The following is a 24,981-nucleotide window of genomic DNA, read 5'->3' as shown; positions in this document are numbered from 1 at the left end:
AATGAAGGTATCAGCTACAATATTTTTTTTATATATATGCATGTTCTCCTTAATACTGGTTTTGGTTAGGATTGTTGATGAATAATGAGGCTTTAAGCGGCTATGAATTATGTTTTGTTAAGGATAAGTTCTTGGATATTTGATTTTCCATGTTGTTTTATGTAGTTGGGATGGTTTAGGCAATCGGGATGGTTTATTTACCCTTGGGGTAGTGAAGCCAATTCATGGATCATCACTTGGAAATTATAATCTTCTGTTGATGGCTTAAAACCTCATGTCATCTACAGGTCTTTGTTTAATGGGAATCTGACTTCATAGGCTTAGTGGGTGGTCTGGTTTTTGTGTCTTTTCTAGAGGTAAAAGAGGAGCAGAGCGAGTGGTGTCGGATATGTGTAATTCAAGGAGAGGCAACCATAGTTTTTCTAAGCTAAGATGGAAACTTTTGGAGGTTGTAGCCTATTGGACATGTGTTGACACTGGGTATTAGCATAGATATGCCTTTAGAATCATAAAATTGCAACTTTTCCTGCAAATTTTAAAATACACATAAATCTCTGAAAGAGTTTATATGAGAGAAACTAAAAGTTTAAACCTTGAAGGAAGAATATGAAAATGTCCAAGCAGAAAAATCAACAGTAGTCTTCTAAAAAGGATAAGATGAAAGGAAAAATGGTGGTAAGGTGGGATTCTTTTTTTTTTCTTTGTGGAACTTTTGCATTTGCATGTCATATCAGGTAAGCTAGTTACTTGCTTAAGAATCCTTCAGGGACATTGGTAAATTATGTATTACTTTAGCTTTCTTGAGGTGTAGGATTGCTAAAAAGAAAAAATCATGAAGGTCCGCCCGGTACCGCTTGGAGTCTGTGGTTCACCTGAATGTAGAACTGCTTGTATATTCTTAATCATCTGTTTATCTGAATAAAGGCTGGAAATCCTATATTGATGTTTATGACACCATAGAGTATTAGGTGTTGAGATGATCGGATTTAAAAAAACATGGTCACCTGAGCTTAATAGAAAAACTTAAATCTCCACAAGAAACACAATTAAGTTGGCTCTTTGGTTTATGTTGAAATGGTTCAGTAATATTTCTCGCAGGCATATATTTTCAAATTGTTAAACATAAATAGAATTTTAAGTCAGTATTTTCTGTTGACCCAAATATATGTGCTTTATTCTTGCATAACATTGGAACTGGTATATTCTAGTGGCAGATTCAGACCACCTTTCTATAATAATAGTTGTCAAGACATATTTTTCCATTTGGACTGATCCACTAGTCGGTACAGACAAGTCTTCTAATTCGACAGTTTTTGTTTTTCTTGCCAGCAAAACATTTAGCTGATGCAAAAAAAGTCTTCTGTGGAGCTTTGGTAATAATCACTTGTTCTTGTCATATCTGTATTCTAAGCATTATTCTGTAACAAATCGAGACATTTGAACTACATTTTGTTGACTACCAGATATTTATTCAGGCATATGAGTTGGTGGATTAGGTTCATCCTACACTGAGAACATGGTAAGTTGCCTAGAAACTAGTCGGTCTGCTTGCAGAGTGCATCTGTATCAGGGTGTGCTAGTTTTTCTCATTTCCAAGTTGACAACACTCTGATTTTGATTGAAACAGTCATTCCATTTTGATGCCTTTGGGTATCTACGCAGTGCCCCTCTCCCTTGTAATTTTAAATATACTGTCGAATGAAATTTGGGTCGTGACTGCTTCCATTAGCGGAGAGATTTCTTTGGTGGCTTCTAACTTCATGATGCCTACTTTGTTATCAGTTTGTGTTTTAGACATGTAATTTGATTGCTGCACTACGAGACCACTTGAGGGGATGATGGCAGCTGGTCATCATCACTGTCTAATGTATTTTAAATATTTTGGCATCTTATTGTTGACCTGATGCGTTAAATTTGAGCAAGTCTACGAGTCTAATCAGCATGTACAATGGATAGGCACAAAATTTTGATTTGTCTTTTGCATGTCAGTATTCTGAGATTTCCAGTACTTACATGCCTTGTGTTCTTTCATACCTTTACCCAAAAAAAAGATGTTGATGATTAGGCTAATACTAGCAATGTTACAAGAACAACACCTCTATCTTGTGATCCCTAAAACGGTGCGGATTACCATTGATTTCAAGATTGATGCTAAAGAATAGAATCATCTTAATACATTCTCCAATTATATGCATATCATGTTTGTGATGCATCGAATATGTATAATTGCATCTATTGAATCAGGTAAGTTCACTAATTTTGAGGAAAAAATGTATACGTTATAAAATGACACTCTTTGTTTTCACAGTATTGCCACGTGCACTGACTCGACCAGGTTTCGATGATCACGATCTTTGCCGGAGATCAGACGAATCGTCTCCTCACACGTCATCTTTGTGTCTGTCCTCATTCAGCTGCCACTGCCCACATGGCGTCAACTATCACATTAAGCACGCCAACTTGGTTGACTGACTTGGCGATCATTATCTTCGTTTCGATTCACGACGTCCGTCCGTTCCTCTTCTTACTCGGATCTTAAAGCAGGATATATATATATATATATATATATATATAATGTCTCCGGTCCGGTCTGCATCGAAGCCGCCTCCGCCTATGTAAGACGTTGGGCAAGCAAACGAAGCGCTCGAAGCTGGTGTTTGCGGAGAAGATCCGGGAATAGGGGATGGAGAAGGCGTCCTCGATTCTTGCCTCCATTTTTGGCTCGCGGGAGTCGGCGGCCACCGTCGCCTCAATCTACGTCTACCCGATCAAGTCCTGCCGTGGCATCTCTGTTCCTCGAGCTTGCGTCACCTCCACGGGTACACTAACCAGATTTCCCTTCCAATTGCCCGTTTCCTTCTCGGAGAATTGATGTTAGCCTTGAGAGTTCACCCCACATCCTCATAAATTGCTGAGGACTTCTTGAATTGACATTCTTGACCAACACATTTATTTTTAGTTATTGATGTTGAGTTCACTACAAGTATACTTATTTTATTAGATATTTATCTCATTAAATATGGCTACTGCATTTGGTCTATTGATAGCTTTTTATAAGGATGATTTCTGATACTCTTAGGTCATTCTCGTCATCCATTTGGAGCACTATGTTGGAGATATAGTTGCATTTCTAGTCGCTTGTCTCAACCTACTGTTTTCATTTATCTGTAGGACTTCGATGGGATCGGCAGTGGTTGGTTGTGAACTCAAATGGAAGGGCATACACTCAAAGAGTTGAACCAAAGCTTGCTTTGGTTGAGGTAGGGCTGCCGATGGATGCCTTCAGGGAAGATTGGGAGCCAAATGATACCTCATATATGGGTGTGTAAATCATTTGCTAAAGGATAATCATCATAAGATCATTATAAATCAATCATTTCAAGTTATAAGAATATTGCAAGCCAATTTTTATCAGCACGATTTAGGAATTATGATGATTTGCTTTTAGTTGATCATCTACCATTTTCTTAAGAGATAATTATGCATTTCGGTTCACCTGCTTGGCAATGCCAATACACCGTGATTCTTAAAGTAAATTTTTATATATTTAGCTTAGGTTTCTGTTAGATATAGTAAACATATTACGAGATTTACTGGATAAGAACTGTGCAGAAAAGATTCTTTAACAAATTGACCTACCTTTTGGCAACAGAAATAGAAGAAATGTCTTGGGTACATTGGATCTTTTCTTCGAAGGGAATGATTGAAACAGGACATGAATCTTATTAATGTGGAAAGTTGTGTTTTAAGTATTCTACAATTGTCAACTATCCTTCCGTTTGGAAGGATAATATATAATAAGGTAGCTATATGACCTAACATATATATGGATCAGAGTGTTGGAAGGATAAGAATATACATATTCCAAAATTAGTCTTATATAGATTAGAAAAAAAAAGAAGACTGAGATCAGCTATATCTTCTTAATCAGTGTTGGAAAGTTTATATGCAAACATGTTCCAAATTTTAGTATGATATAGACAAGGACATTGATGTGGATGCTAGGTTTATGTGAAAAGAAAGGATAACAATAATTGCACTCATGATGAGGTAGGAACATTTCTGACTGGTAGAGAGGAAAGATGTTGATGAAGCTTTAGATCAAACACTTGGAAGTCTACATTATATGTGCAATAATATGGAAAGTTAAATCAATTCAAGTTACAAGGTTTTAAGAGGGGAAGAGAACTAAAAATGATGGTGGGTCAAAAATAGGAAAAAAATTAATAACAAATTCAAAATATCGTTATCTGTCCTCTTCGATTAAACTAAAACTAGTACTTACTAAAAAAATGTTTGGGAAGAAAAGGAAAATAAAGGAAAAGAAGTCATTAGTAGTTTGAACTTTGAACAGTTATGTATGACAAGAGAGTGAGGAAAACAAAAGAAAAGTTACTTGTAACTACAAAAATATTTGAATATCCTTCCTTTACACAGCTAAGTGGAAGTAAAAGTTCATGTGGAAGGAAGCCTTGGTTTTCAGTTTTGTTTTTTGCGAGCAATGTTGATCTTTATCACTTAGAGTTTGTTTCTTTTGATCCATTGTCTGGTGGGAGAGACTGAACATCGAGTCACTTCACAGTATTCCCATTTCAATTATATTCCAATCTTTCATCATAACTACCCATAAATGTTTTGCCAAAAAATTATCAGTAAATATCAGTGTACTCAGCAACAATGTTGGTTTTAGGTTTTCAATAATATTATTCTATTAATTTCACCTAATATGATTCCATGTTCCATATTCATAAAACAACTATACTTAGTAAATGTTATTGTCCATATTTTCTCTGTGAATTTCATATTCTCTGCATTTTCTACAGTTATAAAGGCTCCTGAAATGGAGACACTAAAGATTCCTCTGAGTAGAGTGTGTGATGTAATTAATGACATCTCTGTCTGGGAATGGTCTGGTTCGGCATTTGATGAAGGCAATGAAGCATCTGAGTGGTTTACGAAGTATCTCGAAAAACCAAGTCGTCTAGTGCGTTTCAATACTGGTAATTATCTTTTGGTGATCTTTGTATTTCTTTCAATGCTAATGTTCTTCAGTCTGATAATATGATGCTAGGGAGAGTTTTTTAGTTTTTTAACTGATATGGTATAGTAAGTAATATTGCACTTTTTGTAGTGTCTGTTTGTATCTTATTTACTTGGTCAATAACACCAGTTTATTTTTGTTGATTCCCTAACCATCCTAAATTTACTCAAAATGTATTTTACCTGTATTGTCTTAATTATGTAGAAGATATTCTGTTGCAAGTTCAGTGCTTTGACTACATTTCACCTGATGAAACCTATATTGTCATCTATGTGGTTTCTTTTACTATACATCTACCTTATCCTTTTTCATATTAAGTATGACATTTTGATTTAATAGTTTATGCCTTGGATCATTTTCTGAAGCTAGTATAGAAGATTATCTGAAAAAAGTTGAGACTTAGGGCTTTGTTGTTGTTGTAGTAGTATAGAAGATTATCTGGAAAAAGTCATGAATGCTGAGTTCTATTTATAAATAATTAAATAAAACCATTTTTTTATTTCAAAGTTATTCCATTTTAGTGTCCTCCTTTTGTCATTTTGACACTGTACCTGTGAACTTTTCCTGTCATGTCTAACGCATCAGTATATGAAGGTGCTGATAAAAATTTTTCACTATAATATTGATGTTTCAGCATCAGAAATTAGAGCAGTGGATCCCAACTATGCTCAGGGATATAGAACCGTGTTCTCTGATGGGTTTCCATTCTTATTGGCATCCCAGGTTAGCTACATCCTAAGTGGAACTGCAAGATTCCAAATGCTTATACTCTACTAAGGCAGAACTCAGTTTTCTTTTCTAAGATAACATGTGCAGGGATCATTGAATGCTTTGAATGAGCTTCTGGAAGAACCATTACCAATTAATCGCTTCAGAGCAAAGTAAGAGGGCAATATATAGACAATTCATTCTTTTTCAAATCTTGAATGCAGTTGGAAGTCATATCGTTTTAATACACTGTAATTTTGCATTGTTGGTGTGCTTTACTATGATAGGTTCATTGCCAGTGAAATCATTCTTCAGGCACTTATGAGTTAACAATTTTGTTTTTCAGTATCCTTGTCGATGGATGTAATCCATTTTCAGAGGACCTGTGGAAAGAAATAAAAATAAACGAGTTGACATTTTATGGTGTCAAATTATGCTCACGTTGTAAGGTAACATGTCTTCTCTTTCCACTCTGTAATATTATGAGAGTCAGATATTATTGTTGTTTATTTTGGATTTTATTTATCATAATGTGCATACGAATGTTACATCTGTAGGCTTTCAGTAATTGGAAAAAAACTTTAAAAGCATTTCTGCATTTTTTTTTTAACCTCAAACAAAACCTACCATTAAAATGGCATAAAACAAAAACCAATTCCCATCCTGCTCTCACCTTTCCCAAGCAATTCATCAGCATTGAGTTTAACCCAGTCTAAAGGCCAGCTTCTTTATGTCAATTTAACCCAATTGAACCCAATGTTCTTCAAGAGCATGGAATGGCCTTGTAATAATAGAAAAATAAGGCTAGCTTGACAAGTGCATATAAGAATTCATTCTTACACTTCCACAATAACCATTGAAAATTAGCTATAAAGGTTTACAATTCTTTGCCTCTGCCTAAATCAGTAACCTCCTTTAGGCCAAATATTGAAATATTAGAACTGCATGCAGAACTATGTAGTGAAGTTGCATTATAAAAAACATGCAAGATATTATCATCACTGAACAAGCCCAGTTGGACATTACTTTGAGAGTAGCCATTTGTGCTTAGGAAGCAAGCCAGTTGCCAAATTCAGGCTTAGATTAGCCGGACAGTCTACTAGATCTATTCCTACCTTAACCACCATGGCCAGGCTAATTTAGAATTTTTATGGATCTTTTCATTTATTTCTTAAGATTTTTGTAGGTATGAATATAGATAAGCTAATCTCTACATTCTATTTGAGTTGCTTGCCATTTTCTTCAGGTACCAACTATCGACCAAAATAATGGAACTGCCGGGGATGAGCCAACACAAACTCTAATGAAGTTTCGATCAGATCATGCTTTGCATTTAAAGAAAAAGCAGGGGAAGGTAAAATCTCTTTGACTTTGACTTTTTTCTAAGTAGCTATTCCACATATATGTCTGACCATCAATACTTGCATGACTATATTCTCACTAAACAGGAACATCCATATTAATTTCACTTTTCTATGCCATAATGCTTAACTATGTGACAGTGCTTAACTTTATGCTCTATGAAAATGAAAAATGCAGGTTTTCTTTGGACAGAATTTGGTCTGCAAATATTCACTCTCAGCAACAGGCAGGGCCAAAGCTGTCGCGGTTGGGGATCCAGTTTTTGTTCAACAGAAGTTTTCTTCTTCTGCTGATGCACCAATCTAATCATCCAAGAACTTCAATTCGAGGTAATTGAGATGATGTTATGATGCTGAAGAACTTCTATAACAATACCTATCTAAATATGTATCTACTCTGTAGTGTATGGATAGATCAGAAAAGAAGGTAAAATTAAAGACTGCACTAAAATGCTTGTCATTATGGCAATTTATGTAGCAATTTGGCTTTCAGAGCCTTCTGTATCTTATTTCTGAGTTCTCCTTTCAAACAAATAAGCATACATTGTGATTGTGGAGAAAAAGGTCAACTTATCTTGTTAAATCATGACATAACAAATATCCTACTCTTTCCTGGAAAAATTACTCTTACATGTTGCAAATGTTATCACAACCCTGAAACACAGATACTGCATCTTTCCCCTTTTAATCAGGTCTATCTATGAACCTCAAATGCAAATGCTGTCAGAGTTGGCAAAACAGGCTGATATGAACCAACATCACACAAGAAGTAGCAACCCATTGAGTCTGTAGCTACCCTCCTTGTTGAGGACAACCCATCATGCATGTCCACAGGGCAGTACCAACCTCATGCATTTCCAACCTGTTGTGCTGTGTTCACAACCAAATGAAACATAAACTATAAGTTCTCAAGCAGTGGGTCATTACCGGCTGCTGACGGCGGATTAAACCATATCAGCCAGCTTACGACAGAAGAAAGAAACATATTAAATGATTCATGTCCCAAAGGAAGAAACATGAAATCAGGTAAAGAAACAAAAAAAAGAAAGTGTTCTTTGCTAGATGACCGTCCTTTATTTCTTCGGTGGTAAATGGTTCTAGGCAAGCATGGCCGTGACATTTTCTTCCTTGGTGAGCCATTCCTGGGTGGCAACAAGATCAGGAAGCACGACGGCGCCAGACTTTCTCCAGTTCTCCGCATCCGATGTCTTGAACCTGTCCAATATCAAGGCTTGCATGCCCACACTGCTGGCTGGGAGGTAGTCCTTGCGCATGCTGTCCCCGATGTGCACTGCTTCTTCTGCTGCAATGTTTCCTGCCTTCTCCAGTGCGATCTCGTAGATCCTTGGGTCAGGTTTTTCGACGCCCTCTACACCTGAGAATACGCCAAAGTCCCATTCTGATCCCTGCGAAACACAAACTTCATTGGTAACAAACATCAACAACAATGATAAACAAAGTCGTAAAGCCCTAACTATTTCCTTTAGGCTACATGGATCTTTTTGAACCATTAAGCTCTGTAAAGTTGGTAGCAACCATCACACACTAATTCAAATGTTGGTACCATGGAAACAATGGATGTACTGTGAGAGCATGCAAGGAAATCACGGTCAGCACCCGATTGATTCCCAGGGCAGGAAGAATGACATCTTGGTACCGGTATTCCGCATTGCTGACGATTCCAACCATCAAGCCCTTCTGACGTGCCCATCTGAGGAAAGGTTGAGAGTCTGGAAATACGATGTAGGGCGCAGAAGACCCGAAAGACGAATATATGCGCCTGAACACCTTCTCAAATGTCTCCGCATCATATTCATAGCCTGCCTGAAGGGTAACATCATAAGAAAGCAAGCTATTAGCTGTAAGCCTATAATTATAAAGGTTCTGCAACGTCTAACTTGAAAACATGTAACAGCCTATTTAAACAGCTGAGCACACAAATTAATCTCAATCTGAATATTTTCATGCTTTGGAAAATGGTGATGGTGCTCATGATCAGCGGTCACTCGGAGAAGCCTACCTATTCATGAACACTTTTGGTCATCGTGTACAGGTTGTAACATGGCCAGTTCATAAGGTCATCTATTTTTAGAGCTAAGATAGAAAAGCTCATTGGAGGCATAAAATTTGGATCTTCTATTGGATAGTTGCCAAGTAACGGTCACTTGCTTGTCCCTAATCTTCCATCATATACTAATTCTTGACGTTTAAAGGGTAAAAGATGCAACAGAATTTAACAGAAAAACTCTATTCGACATTTCATAATAAATATGGTAGGAAACCTCGGTCTGCCATCAAACCCAGGTGATTTGTTTACCCTGATGAAGGAGTCCTTCACACATGCTCTCCACCAGTCGATATTTGGCATTTTTGCTGCATGTCCAAAGCATGGATACTCCTTCACCATATCTGTGTATGCAGCCTTGAAGCCTTCATGCATGCGTTTGTAATCCGGACAAGGCAATCCTACTGCTTTAGCTGCCATGCAGTAGTAATCCCCGAGTTCTCCCTTGTAAGCTATTAGAGTACCCGTGACGTCCACGGTGATACAACGCAACTTCGACAAGATAGACATGGTTACTGATTCTTCAACTTGATACCTCACTTCTTTTCATAAGTAACTTAATGAAGTCCTACAACTTCAATTATAGTGCCAAATTGTCTCTGCATACAGAACCGATTAAACATGTCACGTGTAGTACAAATGTGTTTACAATTCAACATTTGATATTTATTTATTAGAAGAACTAGGATGCAAATACAAAAACAATATGTTAGTTCTTGTTGCTTGAAGCAAAAGCCATGCATATTGTCAGCAATGAGCTGAACCTTAAAATGAACATAACTAAAGTTGCTGCCGTAAGAATCATAAAATAGAGTTTTAAAGCACTTTCCTAAGATGATCACAATTTGGAGAACAACTAATCTGTATCATAAGGGAGGATAATAAGGCTTACACCACTGTATCACCACTTTTTTGTTCAATAAGGAAACATGTTATAGGAATTACTTGTTTATTCTTTGGTTGCTTGGAGGTTGCAGGGTAGTAACTTAATTATCAGCAAATATGCCATTCTGTACTTTGTTTGTATCAATCTCACAAAGGCTCAAATTAATAATCACACTATACAAATTATTCACTATGATATGGATTATGGTACTTCAACCCAATATGAACCTTTTTCTTTATTCCCTTTTCTCTTGAACTATTTCATGTCAATCTATTGTTAATCCTGCAAAACTGAACTAAACTAACTGGTTTAGGGCGTTTGTTTCTCTAGCACAGTGCTGCCCTCCTCCATAGCTCTTCTTCTTCTTCCGCCTCCTCTGCCAAGCCAACATACAAGTAGCCTCAAAATTCAAAACACCACCTGGTGGTCGGTGGCCATCACTATTTTTTTTTTTTCATTTCTCATCTTTTTCTTGATACACAGATATGTGGCATCACATATGTAATCATCTAATAACAAGCTGTAACTCGAAGTTGCAAATCTATTTCTATTACTTCACCAACACACCGGATGAACCTAAAATATTGCAAAAGAAATGGATATTATTATCATATTTAAATTAGTGATGGAGATGAACATATAAGATGGATGATATATGGTGGAATTAAATCAAAACGAATCTACAAAAGGATATGTGAAACTATATCGAAATACCAACTCCAGTGGTCAACTTCATTACATCAGAAAAATCTATATGATGCAGAAGAAAAATACTGATTCACTATCGGTTAACAGATCAAAACAGACACAGAAGCAGGAAATGAAATCAACGACAAGACTTCACTTCTGAGACTCAGTTAATAACATGAAATGACCACATAACATAAGTAGATACAATGGAATAAAATCCAAATTACAGAAACCATCCATGCTGTCGTTTGGAGCCAAAAACAAAAAAGTGAATCAAAGTAGTATCTTACCAACCGGAAATCAAGAAAAAATGCAAACAATGACACCAAAAATATACCATTGATCGTATATAACCACAAAAATAAAAAGAAAAGATCACAAGATATTTTTCATGCAAAGGAATCGTGGCTCCATGGTTACGCTTATCAGAGACCAAATCCAAAACTCTAGTACCAATAAACAGGAGCTAAATCAGAAACTAAGAAAGCCTTCTTCTTTTTTTGCAAAGGGTAAGTTATGAAGGCAAGATTCGAATCCAGAACCTTGTGATAATCTACAAAGTCTTTATTAGCTAAACTAATTAGCACATTCAACTAACAGTTGAAGTGTCTATTCTTCTCAGTTTAATATCTGATATGTGGGTCATTGATCCACTATGATATTATATTAATTTATTGTGAGGGAGGGCTCATCACAATAGCACCAATCCCACTTAGTAAAAGGTTGAGAGTTTGATACATCATCTACATATTTTTGGTCATGGGTTTGACTCCTAAGTTTAAGCAGTGAAATCCTGGTTCTCCAATATGAAACAGCTACAGTGCACCTAAATCCTCATCTCCTGTTCTCTATAACAACAACAAAATTGCATACCATATCATAGCAAATCGAGGCCGGGCCATATATCCTGCAAAAGAAAAAGGAGAATCACATGAGGCATCGAACACGATTCCCTTGCCACGATCCAGAATCACATAAGAAAGATAAATAGCATACGGGTAGCCCATCTAAGAAAATATAGATGCTTCAAAGAATGAAATCAGATCCGGTTGATGAGCTGAAGGCCACAATTTTTGTTGTGACAATACAAAGAACAAAAAAAAAGACAATATAACACCTCACAGCAGTGAAATCAGAAAGCCAGATAAAATCCCAAAATCAACTGCCGAGTTCAACTCCAAGATCCAATCTTGAACCGTCCAGTGGGTCAAGAACAGAATAACAAGATCCAAAATTATATCTACTTGCTCAAGATTAAGACGAGAAAAATGTGAAAGGAAGCTGTTAAAGAAGAAACAAGAGGTGATGGAAGTTCCACAGATACTGAAATCAGATCCAAAAATGAGATGAAGGCAACATTATAACAAAACAAAGAAGAAAAAAGGAACACCTCACAGCCGTGAAATCAGAAACCAAAAAGCAGCAGCCAAAATCCAATCTTTAACCCTCCACCGCCACGAGAACAGAGAAATAAGATCCAAAAACATCCAATTGCTCCAATTCAAACGGAATCGAGCCGAGAGAAACTTTAAAGAAGCGACAAAACCTGCGAGCTTAAGCGGTCAATGAAGAAGCAAGAGGCAAAATGAGGTCCCCCGGAAACCAATGGCGACGCAGCTCCATTAGTCGGAGACTTACCGCGGATTACTACTGTGATCGTTCGGTTTCCTTCTTCGAAACCAATGTGGTTTTGTTGAGCTTTCCGCTGCGAAATACCAGCGGAAGCCGACGCTTGTTTTGTCCTCCCTCTCTCTCTCTCTCTCTCTCTCTGGATTTAGATATCGGACAAGGATTAAGTAGCTATTAGCGTGATATATATATATATATATATATATATATATATATATATATATATATATATATATATATATATATATATATATATATATATATCATGAAGGGAAGGACTTACACGTGTAAAGATACGGTTCGTTTGTTCCTTTGTTTCGTGAATTAAGATTTTGGGGTGCTTTGAATTGGACTAGTGCCGGCCGAAGTCGGACAGTTTAATGAAGCCAATGGGCACGTGACACGTACATACATTTTGGAACGGGGCGGACCTCATGTGGGACAACACGGTCCGGTTCGGTGCGGCCCACTCAGCTCGGCTCGCCGCGTGCAACTTCCCGATCGACTCTCGCTTCGCGTTACCGCCAAATACACGACCGGATCGCGTGGCGCACATCCGCTACGGAGGTCCACTTGTCGTCACTTATGTCGCGTCTAAGTTGAACGTAATGCTCGTGGACAATAGTCTAGAAACTAAAAAAAAGCAATTAAAAGAACAAATATGATGTCATAAATTAGCCACCATCAGTCCAACCAGCCGCTCTCATTAATCACATCTGTCTTCAAAAGACCACAGTTCATCTCTGTGACTGCTCGGCCAAAACTTCACGGCAAACATGGCGTCCACCGATGACCTTCCTGCAACAACTGCTCTACTCTTAACGGGGGAAAACCATGGAGAATGCACGGATCTCTTGCTTCACATCAAGTTGAAATGACAGCCATCGTAGCCTGCAACGCAATGGACACACAATTAGCTCTGATTTGACATCTTCATCGACACGAGGTTTAAAGAGGATCGGTTCAGTCATGGACTCACTTGGGTCGACGGTGATCAGCATGGCGGTGCCGCCGAAGTCGCACGTGCCGCCGGCGACCTTGGTCCTCTGCCAGTAGCTGTTAAAGGCATAGGATGCGTGAGCCAGCAGCGTGTCGGGCTGGAAGCACAACCCGTCGGGCTGGATGGAGTCGCAGTCCGCGCCGGAGTTGCAAGCGTAGTCCATGGCCTCCTGGATGATCGGGTCCGGCACCGTCGGCTTCGCGACGCACCACAGCCCCGGCAGCGTTCCCCCTGCCCCCGGAGGCGGCGGCGCTCGTGGCGGCGGGTAGACTACCGGAGGCAGGAACAGTGGCGGGCCTGGCACGTAGAATGGCGGGCTTGGCACGTAGAATGGCGGGCCGGGCACGACCACCGGTGGAGGATTGTAGATCGATGACGGTGGCGGTGCAGGCGGTGATCGGATTGGTGTTGTAGAAGGTGGCGACGGAGTGAATGGAGGATAGACACAGTATGAGGGGAGTGAAGAGGGATCGGAATGTGAAGAAGCCATGTCCAACTGCTCTGATCCTCTTGCCTCTGCAGTGAAAGGAAGAAGAGAGGGAGAAGCTGTAAGGAGTTGCAGCTGCATGCAACACAAGGGAAAGGAGGGGAAGTCTACAGCACATCAATCTTACCACATCGATCGCAGAAGCAGCAGGTCACGTAGAGCAGAAGGGAGAGCAGTCCCAGGTTGAGTCTTCTTAGCTCCATCAGTGCAGGCTTTGATCCTCAACATCCTGCTTCCGTTGCTTGTTTATAAAGAGAGATGGAACAGCTCCAGATGCCAGCCATGCAAAGATGGATGATCAAGGTTCAGGAGATTTGATCTAAAGTGAGACAAATACCTTTATTTCTTTCATTTTTGGGGGGCTTCTGATTTCTCTTTAATCATTAATTGCCACAAACATAATGATGAGAAAGAAGATGGACACTGGTAATGCTCATGGGGTTGCCTTTGGAATCCCTTTCTTCTCATTTAGTTTTGGCATATGTTCTTTCTTCGTGTGAGAGAAACTGAAAAGCTCAGCGTTTCTTTTCTTTTGCTTGTGTCTCAATCTAAGTTGTAGCATTTCGGATGAAACTTAATTCTCTTTATACCAGCCAGGTTAAGGTTAAGCTCTTCAAACCCATCTTCCTCATGCAGATAGATGGCAATTGCTGATCCAAAGTTTGTTGTCAATGAACTCTGTTTCTAGCTCATGCAGAACAACATATAATCACTAAATGTTTGGCAAGTGGATGTGCCATGATGGCCTGATCATTTATAATGCAACTTGTGAATCTTTTCTTTGATAGTAGGATCAGCTGGTGGATCTTTGAAGACACAGATAAGCAAGCTGGCGAGTCAGGAAGAACATGGATCATATGAACTGAAGAACTTCCTCAGAGTCAGCTATTCCTGCGTAAAATATCTGAAACTATTAATAGGCCAGCTATGATTTGGCTTCATATCTTCTTAGTTCTGTGCCACCAGGAACATCATTCAGAAGTGGCATGATTTACTCCCTGAATCATGCTTTCCGTGTTGTTGAAGTCAACATCAATTGCAGGATTTCCTTCTTGTAGCAGAATACAGATCAAAGTACATGAATTGAGCTAATGGAGTCCAGCTAAAGATTGAATACTGGGCACAGATCCCCTCACTACATTCCAAAGCCTGAAGTGACAGAAATCAATGCGAGTTAGCATAAGTCCAGAGAACCTATTGCACCTCCGAGAAAAAAAGATCTCGAGATCCTTTCAACCATTATCACTCGAAATCATTTTCAGCTTCAAGCTCCGCTATATCCTCAATCTTCATTTCAGAGCGTTTTGTGTGATCTCAGAAAAGCTGTGCCTGTTGAGGCTGCTTAGGAGGAGCTTTGCTCGAGGGAAGAGCCAAAAGACGAAGAAAACGGATAGCGATGAAGCTGCAGAAAGATCGGTGTCGGCACAAACGACGATCGATCGACCTGCACCACTGAAGTCAGCATGAGCTAGTAAATCGAGTAGCATGTGGATGATGACCTTCCATGTGATTTGTTGAAGTGAGGACAAGAATCCATGACTCGGAAGCTGGAGTCAAGGGAAGATGGAGAAGAAGAAGCCGAGATGACATTGACTTGTACATCCCTATATAAACCCACCTTAACACACACCTCCTCAGTGCGGTACCAGACAGACTCTCGCCCTCCTCCGAACCATGGCGAAGGAGACGGTGGCTGTCTTCGTGCTGTGTGTTTACTTGGCTTCGTCGATCCTTCCATCTCTTGCCTGTCCCTACTGTCCAACTCCAACCCCTCCTCCTCCTCCTCCTCCTAAGAAAACCCCACCACCACCTCCACCAGCCACAACACCATGCCCGCCGCCGCCTCCAAAGAAAACCCCGACCCCGCCACCGCCACCTAAGAAATCACCGAGCCCTCCGCCACCACCGCCAACGTACCCGACTCCAAGCTCTCCGCCGCCGCCAACGTACCCGACTCCGAGCTCTCCGCCGCCGCCGAGCTCGGTGCCATGCCCCCCTCCGCCCAAGGCGCCGACGTGCCCCATCGACACCCTGAAGCTCGACGCGTGCGTGGACCTGCTCGGCGGGCTCGTGCACGTCATCATCGGCGGGGACGTGACGTACCAGTGCTGCCCGGTGCTCGAAGGCCTCGCCGACCTCGACGCCGCGCTGTGTCTCTGCACCACCATCAAGGCCAAGGCCTTGGGCATAAGCATCCTTCTTCCCATCGCGCTTGAGGTGCTGGTGGACTGCGGCAAGCACGTGCCGTCGGACTACCAATGCCCTGATCCTTGATCAAAGCTTGTCATCGTCGTGTCCTGTGATGATGCTTTCTGCATCAAAACCAGTCTTCGCCATGTTGTATTCGTTGCCTTTCTTTGGTGAGCATAACGTAGTCGACATATCTGTCAGACTCTCTACCACACTCAAGTGGTTCTCCTACGCAGGACTTGAATAAAATATCTATGAAATCACTGAAAGAACAGAATCAAAGTTTCGAATCTTGTAATCGTATCATAAGATACCAATCAAGAAGTTAATGGTGAGGGATCTTTGAGCTAACCACAGAGAGAATTCTGTGTCGCCAGAGGAGTTAGAGCTTGTGGTGGCATATGAGATGAAGCTTAAACGGAGGCTCTGAAGCAGATTAGAGTACGAAGTGGGAAGGAGAAACGAAAGTAGAAAGCCTGCACAAAATTGTTGCAGAGTTCTGACGGTTCTGAATGGAGCAGAATCTGGATTCCTTGGGATGTGTTGGTGTAAACAACTTCAAGCCGTGGTTTCGGGGCCGTCGCGGTTTGGTTCGGGTCCGGATGAAAGAGGATCTCCCTGGGACGTTTCCTGAGACTGTTGAGGCGACCGATTGTGTTGGTTCGATCAGGACGGGGTCGTCGTTTCCACCAGGAGAGAACTCCTTGCCTGCGCGTTTAGTGGACGACCTCCGACTTCGCACCTGTACAAAGGTCGGGTCGGGGAGCTCGACCCGACCCCTCCGATGATTAAGTTAGTGGGTAGTCGCGGAGGGTTTCTTTAGCTAAGTTGTGTCTTCTTCTTCTTCGTCTCCTCCTCCTCCTCCTCTGAGCGCGAGGGTTTTTATAGTGAGAATGATCGTTGCCTGATGTGCTGGCCCGCAGGGAGTAGGACCGTACTTCTGGTAGCGTCTGACGTTGCCGTTGGCGTGGCGTGAGGGATCGAACATGAACATGACGTTAATGTGCCTTGGTAGGTGTTCCGGTCCACGTTGACCAGGTGTCTCATCAAGTCAACAGAGGCGTGATACGTCATCCGGGGCGACTGATGTCACGCGAGTCTTATCACAATTATTACCCTCGTTAGGATGATAACTCCTCTAATTCTCAAACAAAGTATTCATTGCAGAATCTATTTTTATTGGATCAGATCACTACATTATATGGTGCCCACACTAGAATTCAAGTCTTTGCAGGCAAAGTTCTGAGGCTTATGCTTTTATGTTCATATTACTTGCACTAGAGATAGAGATGCAGTGAGATTATGTGGCTCAATTAATTTAGAATAATATATTAAAATTTTAATTAAATTTTGATTGAAATTATCGGTCAACAAAAATAAAAAAAAAGTTTATTTATGTTAAAAAATATTAAGAGATAAGTTTAATTATTTTTTTATATCGAAGATTTTTTTTTATTTTTTTTATCTTATTGATTAATAAGTGGTCCTATAAAAAGTTAAAAAAAGAGTAAACTTCGGATGTTCGAGATATTCTATTGATTATAACATCAAAAACATATAATTTATATTTGATCAGTGATATTTTGATTTCAGTTCTGATGGTGAAGTTTTCTCAGTTTTAATTTTACTTATAGAAGGTTAAAGGAGCATTGATTACTGCTCCAAATATCAAAACTGTAAAGACTCTCGAGGCTTTGCTGTTTCATGAGACTTGCAAAGACTGGATATCATGCAACCAAAATTCTGCAGATGATCTACTCATTTTCTGCAATGGAATGGATGGATTTGGCTCTCTGCTACAGTTCGGCCGACTCCATAGTCAACAAGGCGATGCAGATGAGCTTTGACGGAGCTTCTGTTGATGTTCATTATTGTTCTACGATGGCTCCGTTGCAGATTTATTTTTCTTTGATTACAGCTTGCAATCGAGTCATGAATCACATTGATTTCTCTTCTTCTTGTTGGTTTCCTTGAGGACAGACTCCATGTCTCACGATGAGAACCAATCTTTTCGAAGTATCTGAGGAACTTGGTACCAATTAATGGCCTACCACCCTTGAATTCCTTTCGGATCAGCTGCCAGTAAACCTACAGACTTTTTAGGTGAAAGCCCTCTCACTCACTACATTCCAATGGCTGAAATGATGTGAACCTTTCATCACTCTTTAACTCCTTGTGATCCTTCATTCAACTTGAACTAAAAGAACAACAAACATGTAGGTCTATCATTGCATGGCTTTAGCCTAGAGATTATGCACCGAAGTTTCCATGAAAGAGACACCTCGAATGGCCAATTTTGACTCTCTCTCTTTCTCTCTCTTTGACCCATGTCAATGGAAGATTATGACAAGATTTAATGAACTAAGCTTCATGTATGTCCTATCTTTTAGGTCTAATACTTCCAACATTTGAGACTGCTGAACTATTGCACTGATGAGGATAAGCTCAGAGAGAGAGAGAGACAGAGAGACAGAGAGACAGAGAGAGGAAAGTATCAATTACTGAAGGTTTGGTGTCATTGAGATTTACTTTCTCTACTACTCAAGGACGGAGTGAGCTCCCACCGGCCTCAGTTTCTGTATAAGCCAAATGAGGCACTGCAAAAGACTGGCCCTCCATGGCAAGCTGAGCTCCAAGCTCTGCCAGACAGCAGTAGGTGTTATATCCATTCTATGAAATCATCAAACATTCCACCAATAACAATGATATAGACATAATCTAGCAAGGAGGCAAAGTTAATTCATGAAGAGGTCAATGAATGCAACCTGTTGCAGTTAATTTGCCTAGAAAGATGATGAAAACTGGAGTTGGATGACTAAGATTATGTGCTTAATCAGTTTGTGAATTGGAAACAGTGAAGATTGATCGATCAAAGTGGGGCATTTGCCAACTCATCGATAAGCTACGGAAATCCATGAGCAAGTCTCATGCTTCTTTCAATATATATTACCCTGCAGAATGCAATGCTCCTCAACTCACTGCATCACAGGCCTCTCATCTTCTTCTTCTTCTTCTTCCCTGAGACCATGGGGAAGTGTGCTGTGGCTACCTTGCTACTGTTCGTAGACCTCGCCACACTGGTCCTTCCTTCACTTGCCGCTGGCTGCTCCTACTGCACATCCCCACCACCACCGCCACCGGCTTACACTCCAACCCCGTCACCACCGCCTCCAAGCCGGTTGAAGCCTAGCCCTCCGCCGCCTACGTACACCACCCCGAGCCCCCCTCCTCCAACACCGGCACCACCACCACCAACGTACACCACTCCTAGCCCTCCACCACCGATCCTGCCACCGCTACCAAAGCCTTCACCTCCACCACCACCAACGTACACCACTCCTAGCCCTCCACCACCAAACCTACCACCGCTACCAAAGCCTTCCCCTCCACCACCACCAACGTACACCACTCCTAGCCCTCCGCCACCAATCCTGCCACCGCTACCAAAGCCTTCCCCTCCGCCACCGCCAACGTACACCACTCCTAGCCCTCCACCACCAATCCTGCCACCGCTACCAAAGCCTTCCCCTCCACCACCGCCAACGTACACCACTCCTAGCCCTCCACCGCCAATCCTGCCACCGCTACCAAAACCTTCCCCTCCGCCACCACCAACGTACACCACTCCTAGCCCTCCACCACCACTACCGAAGCCTTCACCTCCGCCGCCACCAACGTATACTACTCCAAGCCCTTCACCACCACCACCACCACCAACGTACACAGCTCCAAGCCCTCCACCACCAGCATACGTAACGCCGTCGCCACCGACCCCGACGCCATACCCTCCATCACCGACGGCTCCGACATGCCCCATCGACACCGCTAAGCTCGACTCGTGCGTGGACCTACTCGGGGGGCTGGTGCACATCATCATCGGCGAGGGCGTGAGTTACGAGTGCTGCCCGGTGCTGGAGGGGCTCTCCGACCTCGACGCCGCGCTGTGTCTGTGCGCCACCATCAAGGCCCAGGCCTTGAACATACAGATCCTTCTTTCCCCTGCTCTCGAGGTTCTTGCTGACTGCGGCAAGGAAGTGCCATCCGACTTCGAGTGTCCTGATGAGTGATCAAAGACTGTGTCATCGTGTCTTCACCCAATTAGTCGTCATGTTTGTGCCTGCATGGTTTTTGGGTGCTGTATTTGACGGTCGTACGTTCCCCTCTGTCATTGAAAGCAATATGATGGTCCCGTTGGCCTACTCCAATAAAAGTCAAGTCTTCTTATTTGTCTTCAACGAACGTTACGTGCAGTGATACACTAAAAAACGATGATGTGATAATAATTTTTATTGAAAATAAAAAATAAAAAAACAGATGAAAGAAATATAATAATTTAAATATTACAGTAAAAATAATCACACCTTCAAAAAAAAAAAGAGAAATAACTCAATTTATTTATAATATTCTTATCTAATTTTTTTTAACTCAAGTACAATAATAAAAAGAAAAAAGAAAATTGTTATTTTAATATTCTTGATTTGATTTGGAGATAATCTTTATTATTGATGATATTATTGATTGATGGCACGCTCGAGGTGGCCATGTGTAATGGGGGCCCATATGATGATTGGGATTGGGCCTGACATGGCAGTGTTAAGGCCCATTATGATGCTGTAGGACTTCACATCAGACGTGACTTCTTCTTCATGGAATTTAGGGTTCATGAGAAGTCCGACTGCCAGTAGACAAACAGAGAAAGATAGGAGGAGACAACTTGGTAGGAATTAAAATGTCGATTTATGAACTTTTGAGACTTCAATGAACATGAATTAGTCTTGTATTCACCTTATTGTCTGCATCTTTGTTTCAAGCATACATCTTTGAGATTTTGACCCCTTTTTCCTACTGCTGTGAATGTTTTCAGGCGGAGTGAGCTGTTTCTGCATGATGATGATGATGATGATGATGAATTAGATCTACAATATCTTCCTAAAGCTGCTAACTACAGGAGTCGTGAAGGAAAAAAACATGGTGCATGCTTCTTCACAGATCAACTAATGCCGATCAACCATGAACAAAGGAAAAGAAAGGAAAACTATGACCAAAAAGAAGCCTTCATCACATGGATATGGGTCCAATTCATTCGTTAGAGCTTCTTTTTCTCCCAGGTTTTGCCAGAGCAGTACACTGGCTTCAATTTGGTGTTTGATCAGTTCTCACAATTTTTGCCCCAACCATTTCCTTTCCAAATTGCTAGACAAAGCCAAACTCCCCCCCCCCCCTGTTTTGGACTCTGTGCTTATAAGTGGAACAGCAGTTCACAGATCAAAGGAAAGGGGTGCACTGGAAACTGCAATCCATCAAGCTCAGAACCTGAGGCCATGGAGTGATTGATGCGGCAACTCCAGTTCGATACAGTTGTACCCAAGGCTGGTTGTGGATGCAAAACCAGTAGAGGATTGTATGATTGGGGTGGTCAAAGGACCTCATCATTCTCATTGGTGATGCAAAGGCCTTTTAGACCTCTCTGCTTTTTCTTCTTTGTTGAGGAAGAAATATGACTCACGAGTTCTACAAAGATTAAGGCAACATTAAATGTTAATGAATACTAATGTTATTGATTGCATTTACATATATACTCTTCATTTCTCCAGCATATTTTGTTTCTTGGTTTCTTCTTCTTCCTCCTCCTGTCCCTCTCTCTCTCTCTCTTTGCCTCTCTTGTCCTGTTTCTGCCAACCTCTTATAAATAGATGCAGGAGGTTCGTTAACCCTCCCTACTTCCACCACCTTTTCTCCTTCACTCTCTTAGGCTCAGAAGGAAACTAGTAAGACACTGTTCTCCTATATGGTCATATAATTCACAGGGTAAAGAGGGACAGGGTTGAAGACATCCACACAGAGAGAGAGAGAGAGAGAGAGAGTGGGGTGTGTGTGTGTGTGTTGGTTTCGAGGAGCAGAAAAGAAGAACAGGAGAGAGGGAGAGGGAGGATGGGGAGACGGGAATATGGAGGAGGGGGGAACGCGATGGCGGCGGCGGCGGCAGCAACAGGGTTGCCCGGGTGGCTGGGCCGGCTGGTGGAGGAGAGCTTCTTCGTGGGGTGCGGGACCCATGAGAGCCGGAAGAAGAACGAGAAGAACATCTTCTGCCTCGACTGCTGCACCAGCATCTGCACCCACTGCGCGCCAGCCCACTCTTCCCACCCCCTCCTCCAGGTCTGCCCACCCTCCTCCTCCTCTTCCCTTTCTTGCCCCCTTCCCTTCTCCCTCTCCTCTTCCAACCTAACTCTTCCTCGTGCCTTCCCATTCTTACTACAAATACCAGTTGCAGTAGTAGTTTCAGTGACAACAGAGGAGATTACTCCTCTTTGTTTCAGTGCTATATGTTCTTCAACTGCATGAATTTATATCTCCTTAAATAATCATATACTAATTTTCCCAAGAATTCCCTGAGGACTAATGATAGTTGTATTGATTGCCATGGTGGATTCTCCAATTGGACTAGGATTTACTTTTGCTCTTTTACCAACCATGGTAAATCTTGCTTTGTTGAATTGTTTCCCTTTTTTGCCTGTGGTATAGATTTATAAGGTTAATTATCTCATCTTTTCCACTTTAGTGTTTGAGAGCTCTTGAATGTCCTGCTCAGGAAACTGGTCAAAGCATGTATTACCACCTTTGTAGACATTGTTCGAGACTAGAACACATTCCCTGTCCCTGATATAAATCATCCATCTCTCTCATGGGTGATTTACTTTTTTTGGGACTGTAAGATCTTGTGAAACCTTGCTAAAAGTTTTGATCTTTCTACTTCAATTCAGTAACAGTTCTCATATTGCCCACCATGAATTATCCTTGCTGAACTCTGATGTCTTTGATGCTCAACCTATCTTTCTACTTTCTCTTCATCTCTTTTCCCTCTTAGTCTACCCTCGATTCAGTGGCTGCTGAATTGCCTCTGCTTCTCTTCCTCCAAGGTGAAGAAGAAGAAGACCATCAAAGTTTCACCAATCACCCTTCTCAGGATGACAAGTTTACCATTTTGCCCTCTAGTACAAGCACACTTTCTTCATGCTGTACTGTTTCGGGAAGGACATAGTTGTCAATAGGTGTCTTCTCGGTGATGGATTTTGATGTTTCTGTGGCAACGTAGGTGAGGAGGTACGTGTACAACGATGTGGTTCGATTGGATGATCTTGAGAAGCTTATAGACTGCTCCTATGTTCAGGTATCTACTAAGCTTCGGGTTTGATTTCAATTGCATGTGAGGTGTGTTCTGAGACTGTTCTCTGCTTTCATGGTTCTCTGTGGTGACAGCCATACACCATTAACAGTGCCAAGGTGGTCTTCCTGAAGCCAAGACCTCAATCGAGGCCCTTCAAGGGCTCTGGGAACATCTGCCTGACCTGTGACAGGATCCTTCAGGAGCCCTTCCACTTCTGCTCCCTCTCCTGCAAGGTTGACTCTGTTCATCTAATTGCCTGCTTAGATTAAGCTGTAGGAAGCATCACAAGGAAAGGAAATGGATGGTGATGCAGGTGGATCATGTTCTGCTACAAGGTGAGGACCTGTCGAGCATACTGTTCAGGTTCAACGAGTCAGACTTCGCCTTCTCCACCTTCGAGAATCTGCGGATGGACAGCTCCGATCTGATCGACGACGACGGCCAGGTGACCACCCCGAGCTCGATCCTGGAAGACCCGGTGCAGTACGACGGCTGCTCGGCCTCGAGCAACTCGGGCAAGCAGGGGGGCGGCTCCGAGGCGCCCAAGAAGAAGAAGAAGGGCGGCGGCTTCTTCCCTCAGATCGTCCTCTCCCTGAGCAACAGGAGGAAGGGAGCTCCCCACCGATCTCCCCTCTCCTAATGTTCGCCGTCGCAACAAACCTCTTTCCTAATCCGTGCTGCTTATAGTTCTGGTGTCCGTAGCTGCTCCGCGGAGGGAGCTCCTGAGCATTTCCATTGCTGAGTAGGTGAGCGGAGTGTGGATGAGGTTTCAGGCCTCACTGTGTTCGCCAATTTTGTTTGATGTGGTGGGAATGCATACTTCTATATCTGCTACCTTCATATATATTATATATATGTCGAGCCTGTGCTTTGTCTCTATCTACGCTGCTCTGCTCCTCGTCGTCTTTGACCCACCGATCGCTGGGGCTATGCATAAGTGGAAATATTATATGCAGTGGATGGCTTCGTGCTTTAGCTTCTTGTGGGGGATAGCTGTGAGATCTCTGTTCTCCACTGTGGGCTTCTTCTGCAGGCAGAGAAGCCATTGCATGCTGCTGCTGCTGCTGCTGCTGCTTTCCCATATCACCTGGATGGATGCGATCTCCCTGACCGTGACCAGCTTTTTGTTCTTTGGGTTCTCTGCTATTGCATTGGCCATGTTTGGCTTGCTTAATTAATCCTCCTCCTCCTCCTCCTCCTCCTCCTCTGTACTTAAATTGAAGCTGTTGCTCAGATCTCAACTTCTGCAGCTCGGCGGCAGAAATCTTGGACAGAAGTAGTGCAAGAACAGTACCTGATCGGTGCCCCCAGAATGGAGTGGTCTCATATGAGCTCAGTGTGTCGAAAAGGTAGAGCAAAGCCTGGAAGCACAAAAAGAGGGATGAGGATGATACTACTCATCTGAACAAGCCAACACCATTAACGTATATGGCAGCATTCGTCTCTGCAGTATGATTACAGTAAGCAGATCCGACGACTCCACAACAAAAACGAATGAAGACAGGAGGAGTATATCAAAGTCTATTGCTCTGTCCCTTGTCCTGCTGTTCTTCCCCATCATAAATAATTGCACCACGTGAAGGTCTACCTATACGAGGAGAGAGAGAGAGAGAGGAGCAATTAATTCTTCGCCGGGAAGAGAGCCGGTGGCGCTGGCATTTACTGGGGGGGGCCAATTGACCGAAACACAACAACATTCCCAGTCCCGAAACCCTACACGGCGAGTGAAGCCGCAGCTGTCGGTGAAGGCAACGCCAAG

The 24,981-nt window shown here is 42.0% G+C and overlaps 6 protein-coding genes and 1 pseudogene across 9 annotated transcripts; 5 read left to right on the top strand and 2 right to left on the bottom strand.

Moving 5' to 3' along the window:
* Positions 1 to 2,580: 2,580 nt before the first annotated feature.
* LOC135646118 (uncharacterized) lies at positions 2,581 to 7,614 on the top strand. The gene is made up of 8 exons (XM_065165292.1): positions 2,581 to 2,819; positions 3,172 to 3,321; positions 4,824 to 5,000; positions 5,676 to 5,764; positions 5,858 to 5,922; positions 6,096 to 6,198; positions 6,996 to 7,103; positions 7,289 to 7,614. The coding sequence occupies exons 1-8, from the start codon at positions 2,684 to 2,686 to the stop codon at positions 7,415 to 7,417; spliced, it is 957 nt and encodes a 318-aa protein (XP_065021364.1). The 5' UTR covers positions 2,581 to 2,683; the 3' UTR covers positions 7,418 to 7,614.
* Positions 7,615 to 7,937: 323 nt separating this feature from the next.
* Positions 7,938 to 12,542, bottom strand: LOC135646119 (uncharacterized). Of its 4 annotated transcripts, none has more exons than XM_065165294.1 (5): positions 12,390 to 12,542; positions 11,625 to 11,658; positions 9,428 to 9,774; positions 8,695 to 8,934; positions 7,938 to 8,516 (listed from the first exon to the last, which is right to left on the bottom strand). In XM_065165294.1, the coding sequence occupies exons 3-5, from the start codon at positions 9,683 to 9,685 to the stop codon at positions 8,208 to 8,210; spliced, it is 807 nt and encodes a 268-aa protein (XP_065021366.1). In that variant the 5' UTR covers positions 9,686 to 9,774; positions 11,625 to 11,658; positions 12,390 to 12,542; the 3' UTR covers positions 7,938 to 8,207. The 4 variants fall into 4 exon arrangements, with proteins under 4 accessions (XP_065021366.1, XP_065021365.1, XP_065021368.1 ...); XM_065165293.1 differs by having other exon boundaries at positions 12,298 to 12,505; XM_065165296.1 differs by having other exon boundaries at positions 8,728 to 8,934; positions 12,298 to 12,481.
* LOC135647798 (U2 spliceosomal RNA) lies at positions 11,327 to 11,492 on the top strand (annotated as a pseudogene).
* Positions 12,543 to 12,727: 185 nt separating the features above from the next.
* LOC135645884 (major pollen allergen Ole e 10-like) lies at positions 12,728 to 14,566 on the bottom strand. The gene is made up of 3 exons (XM_065164759.1): positions 13,995 to 14,566; positions 13,360 to 13,896; positions 12,728 to 13,271 (listed from the first exon to the last, which is right to left on the bottom strand). The coding sequence occupies exons 1-3, from the start codon at positions 14,068 to 14,070 to the stop codon at positions 13,240 to 13,242; spliced, it is 645 nt and encodes a 214-aa protein (XP_065020831.1). The 5' UTR covers positions 14,071 to 14,566; the 3' UTR covers positions 12,728 to 13,239.
* A 921-nt stretch (positions 14,567 to 15,487) lies between these two features.
* Positions 15,488 to 16,320, top strand: LOC135645885 (36.4 kDa proline-rich protein-like). The gene has a single exon (XM_065164760.1). The coding sequence runs from the start codon at positions 15,542 to 15,544 to the stop codon at positions 16,139 to 16,141; it is 600 nt and encodes a 199-aa protein (XP_065020832.1). The 5' UTR covers positions 15,488 to 15,541; the 3' UTR covers positions 16,142 to 16,320.
* A 2,698-nt stretch (positions 16,321 to 19,018) lies between these two features.
* LOC135645883 (extensin-like) lies at positions 19,019 to 20,292 on the top strand. The gene has a single exon (XM_065164758.1). The coding sequence runs from the start codon at positions 19,021 to 19,023 to the stop codon at positions 20,122 to 20,124; it is 1,104 nt and encodes a 367-aa protein (XP_065020830.1). The 5' UTR covers positions 19,019 to 19,020; the 3' UTR covers positions 20,125 to 20,292.
* A 434-nt stretch (positions 20,293 to 20,726) lies between these two features.
* LOC135645399 (protein RGF1 INDUCIBLE TRANSCRIPTION FACTOR 1-like) lies at positions 20,727 to 24,101 on the top strand. The gene is made up of 5 exons (XM_065163735.1): positions 20,727 to 20,774; positions 20,922 to 22,213; positions 23,151 to 23,225; positions 23,315 to 23,455; positions 23,536 to 24,101. Exons 2-5 carry the CDS (start codon positions 21,989 to 21,991, stop codon positions 23,860 to 23,862), a joined length of 768 nt encoding a protein of 255 aa, XP_065019807.1. The 5' UTR covers positions 20,727 to 20,774; positions 20,922 to 21,988; the 3' UTR covers positions 23,863 to 24,101.
* Positions 24,102 to 24,981: the final 880 nt, after the last annotated feature.

This window comes from Musa acuminata, chromosome BXJ3-8 (assembly GCF_036884655.1).
Source record: "Musa acuminata AAA Group cultivar baxijiao chromosome BXJ3-8, Cavendish_Baxijiao_AAA, whole genome shotgun sequence".
Taxonomy (NCBI): Eukaryota; Viridiplantae; Streptophyta; class Magnoliopsida; order Zingiberales; family Musaceae; genus Musa; species Musa acuminata.
The sequence above is the reverse complement of the archived record's forward strand: the minus strand, read 5'-3'. Positions and strand labels throughout refer to the sequence as shown.

Excerpts from the sequence above, each read along its gene's own strand:
- LOC135646118 (XM_065165292.1), top strand. The coding sequence starts at position 2,684 with ATGGAGAAGGCGTCCTCGATTCTTGCCTCCATTTTTGGCTCGCGGGAG. Across the intron at positions 5,001-5,675 it reads TCTAGTGCGTTTCAATACTG|CATCAGAAATTAGAGCAGTG; the intron begins GTAATTATCTTT and ends TTGATGTTTCAG. Across the intron at positions 5,923-6,095 it reads ATTAATCGCTTCAGAGCAAA|TATCCTTGTCGATGGATGTA; the intron begins GTAAGAGGGCAA and ends TTTGTTTTTCAG.
- LOC135646119 (XM_065165294.1), bottom strand. The coding sequence starts at position 9,685 with ATGTCTATCTTGTCGAAGTTGCGTTGTATCACCGTGGACGTCACGGGT. Across the intron at positions 8,935-9,427 it reads TGAAGGACTCCTTCATCAGG|GCAGGCTATGAATATGATGC; the intron begins GTAAACAAATCA and ends GTTACCCTTCAG. Across the intron at positions 8,517-8,694 it reads TTTCCTTGCATGCTCTCACA|GGATCAGAATGGGACTTTGG; the intron begins GTACATCCATTG and ends TGTGTTTCGCAG.
- LOC135645884 (XM_065164759.1), bottom strand. The coding sequence starts at position 14,070 with ATGGAGCTAAGAAGACTCAACCTGGGACTGCTCTCCCTTCTGCTCTAC. Across the intron at positions 13,897-13,994 it reads CTGCTTCTGCGATCGATGTG|AGGCAAGAGGATCAGAGCAG; the intron begins GTAAGATTGATG and ends CTTTCACTGCAG. Across the intron at positions 13,272-13,359 it reads GCTGATCACCGTCGACCCAA|GCTACGATGGCTGTCATTTC; the intron begins GTGAGTCCATGA and ends ATTGCGTTGCAG.
- LOC135645885 (XM_065164760.1), top strand. The coding sequence starts at position 15,542 with ATGGCGAAGGAGACGGTGGCTGTCTTCGTGCTGTGTGTTTACTTGGCT.
- LOC135645883 (XM_065164758.1), top strand. The coding sequence starts at position 19,021 with ATGCTCCTCAACTCACTGCATCACAGGCCTCTCATCTTCTTCTTCTTC.
- LOC135645399 (XM_065163735.1), top strand. The coding sequence starts at position 21,989 with ATGGGGAGACGGGAATATGGAGGAGGGGGGAACGCGATGGCGGCGGCG. Across the intron at positions 22,214-23,150 it reads CTTCCCACCCCCTCCTCCAG|GTGAGGAGGTACGTGTACAA; the intron begins GTCTGCCCACCC and ends GTGGCAACGTAG. Across the intron at positions 23,226-23,314 it reads TAGACTGCTCCTATGTTCAG|CCATACACCATTAACAGTGC; the intron begins GTATCTACTAAG and ends CTGTGGTGACAG.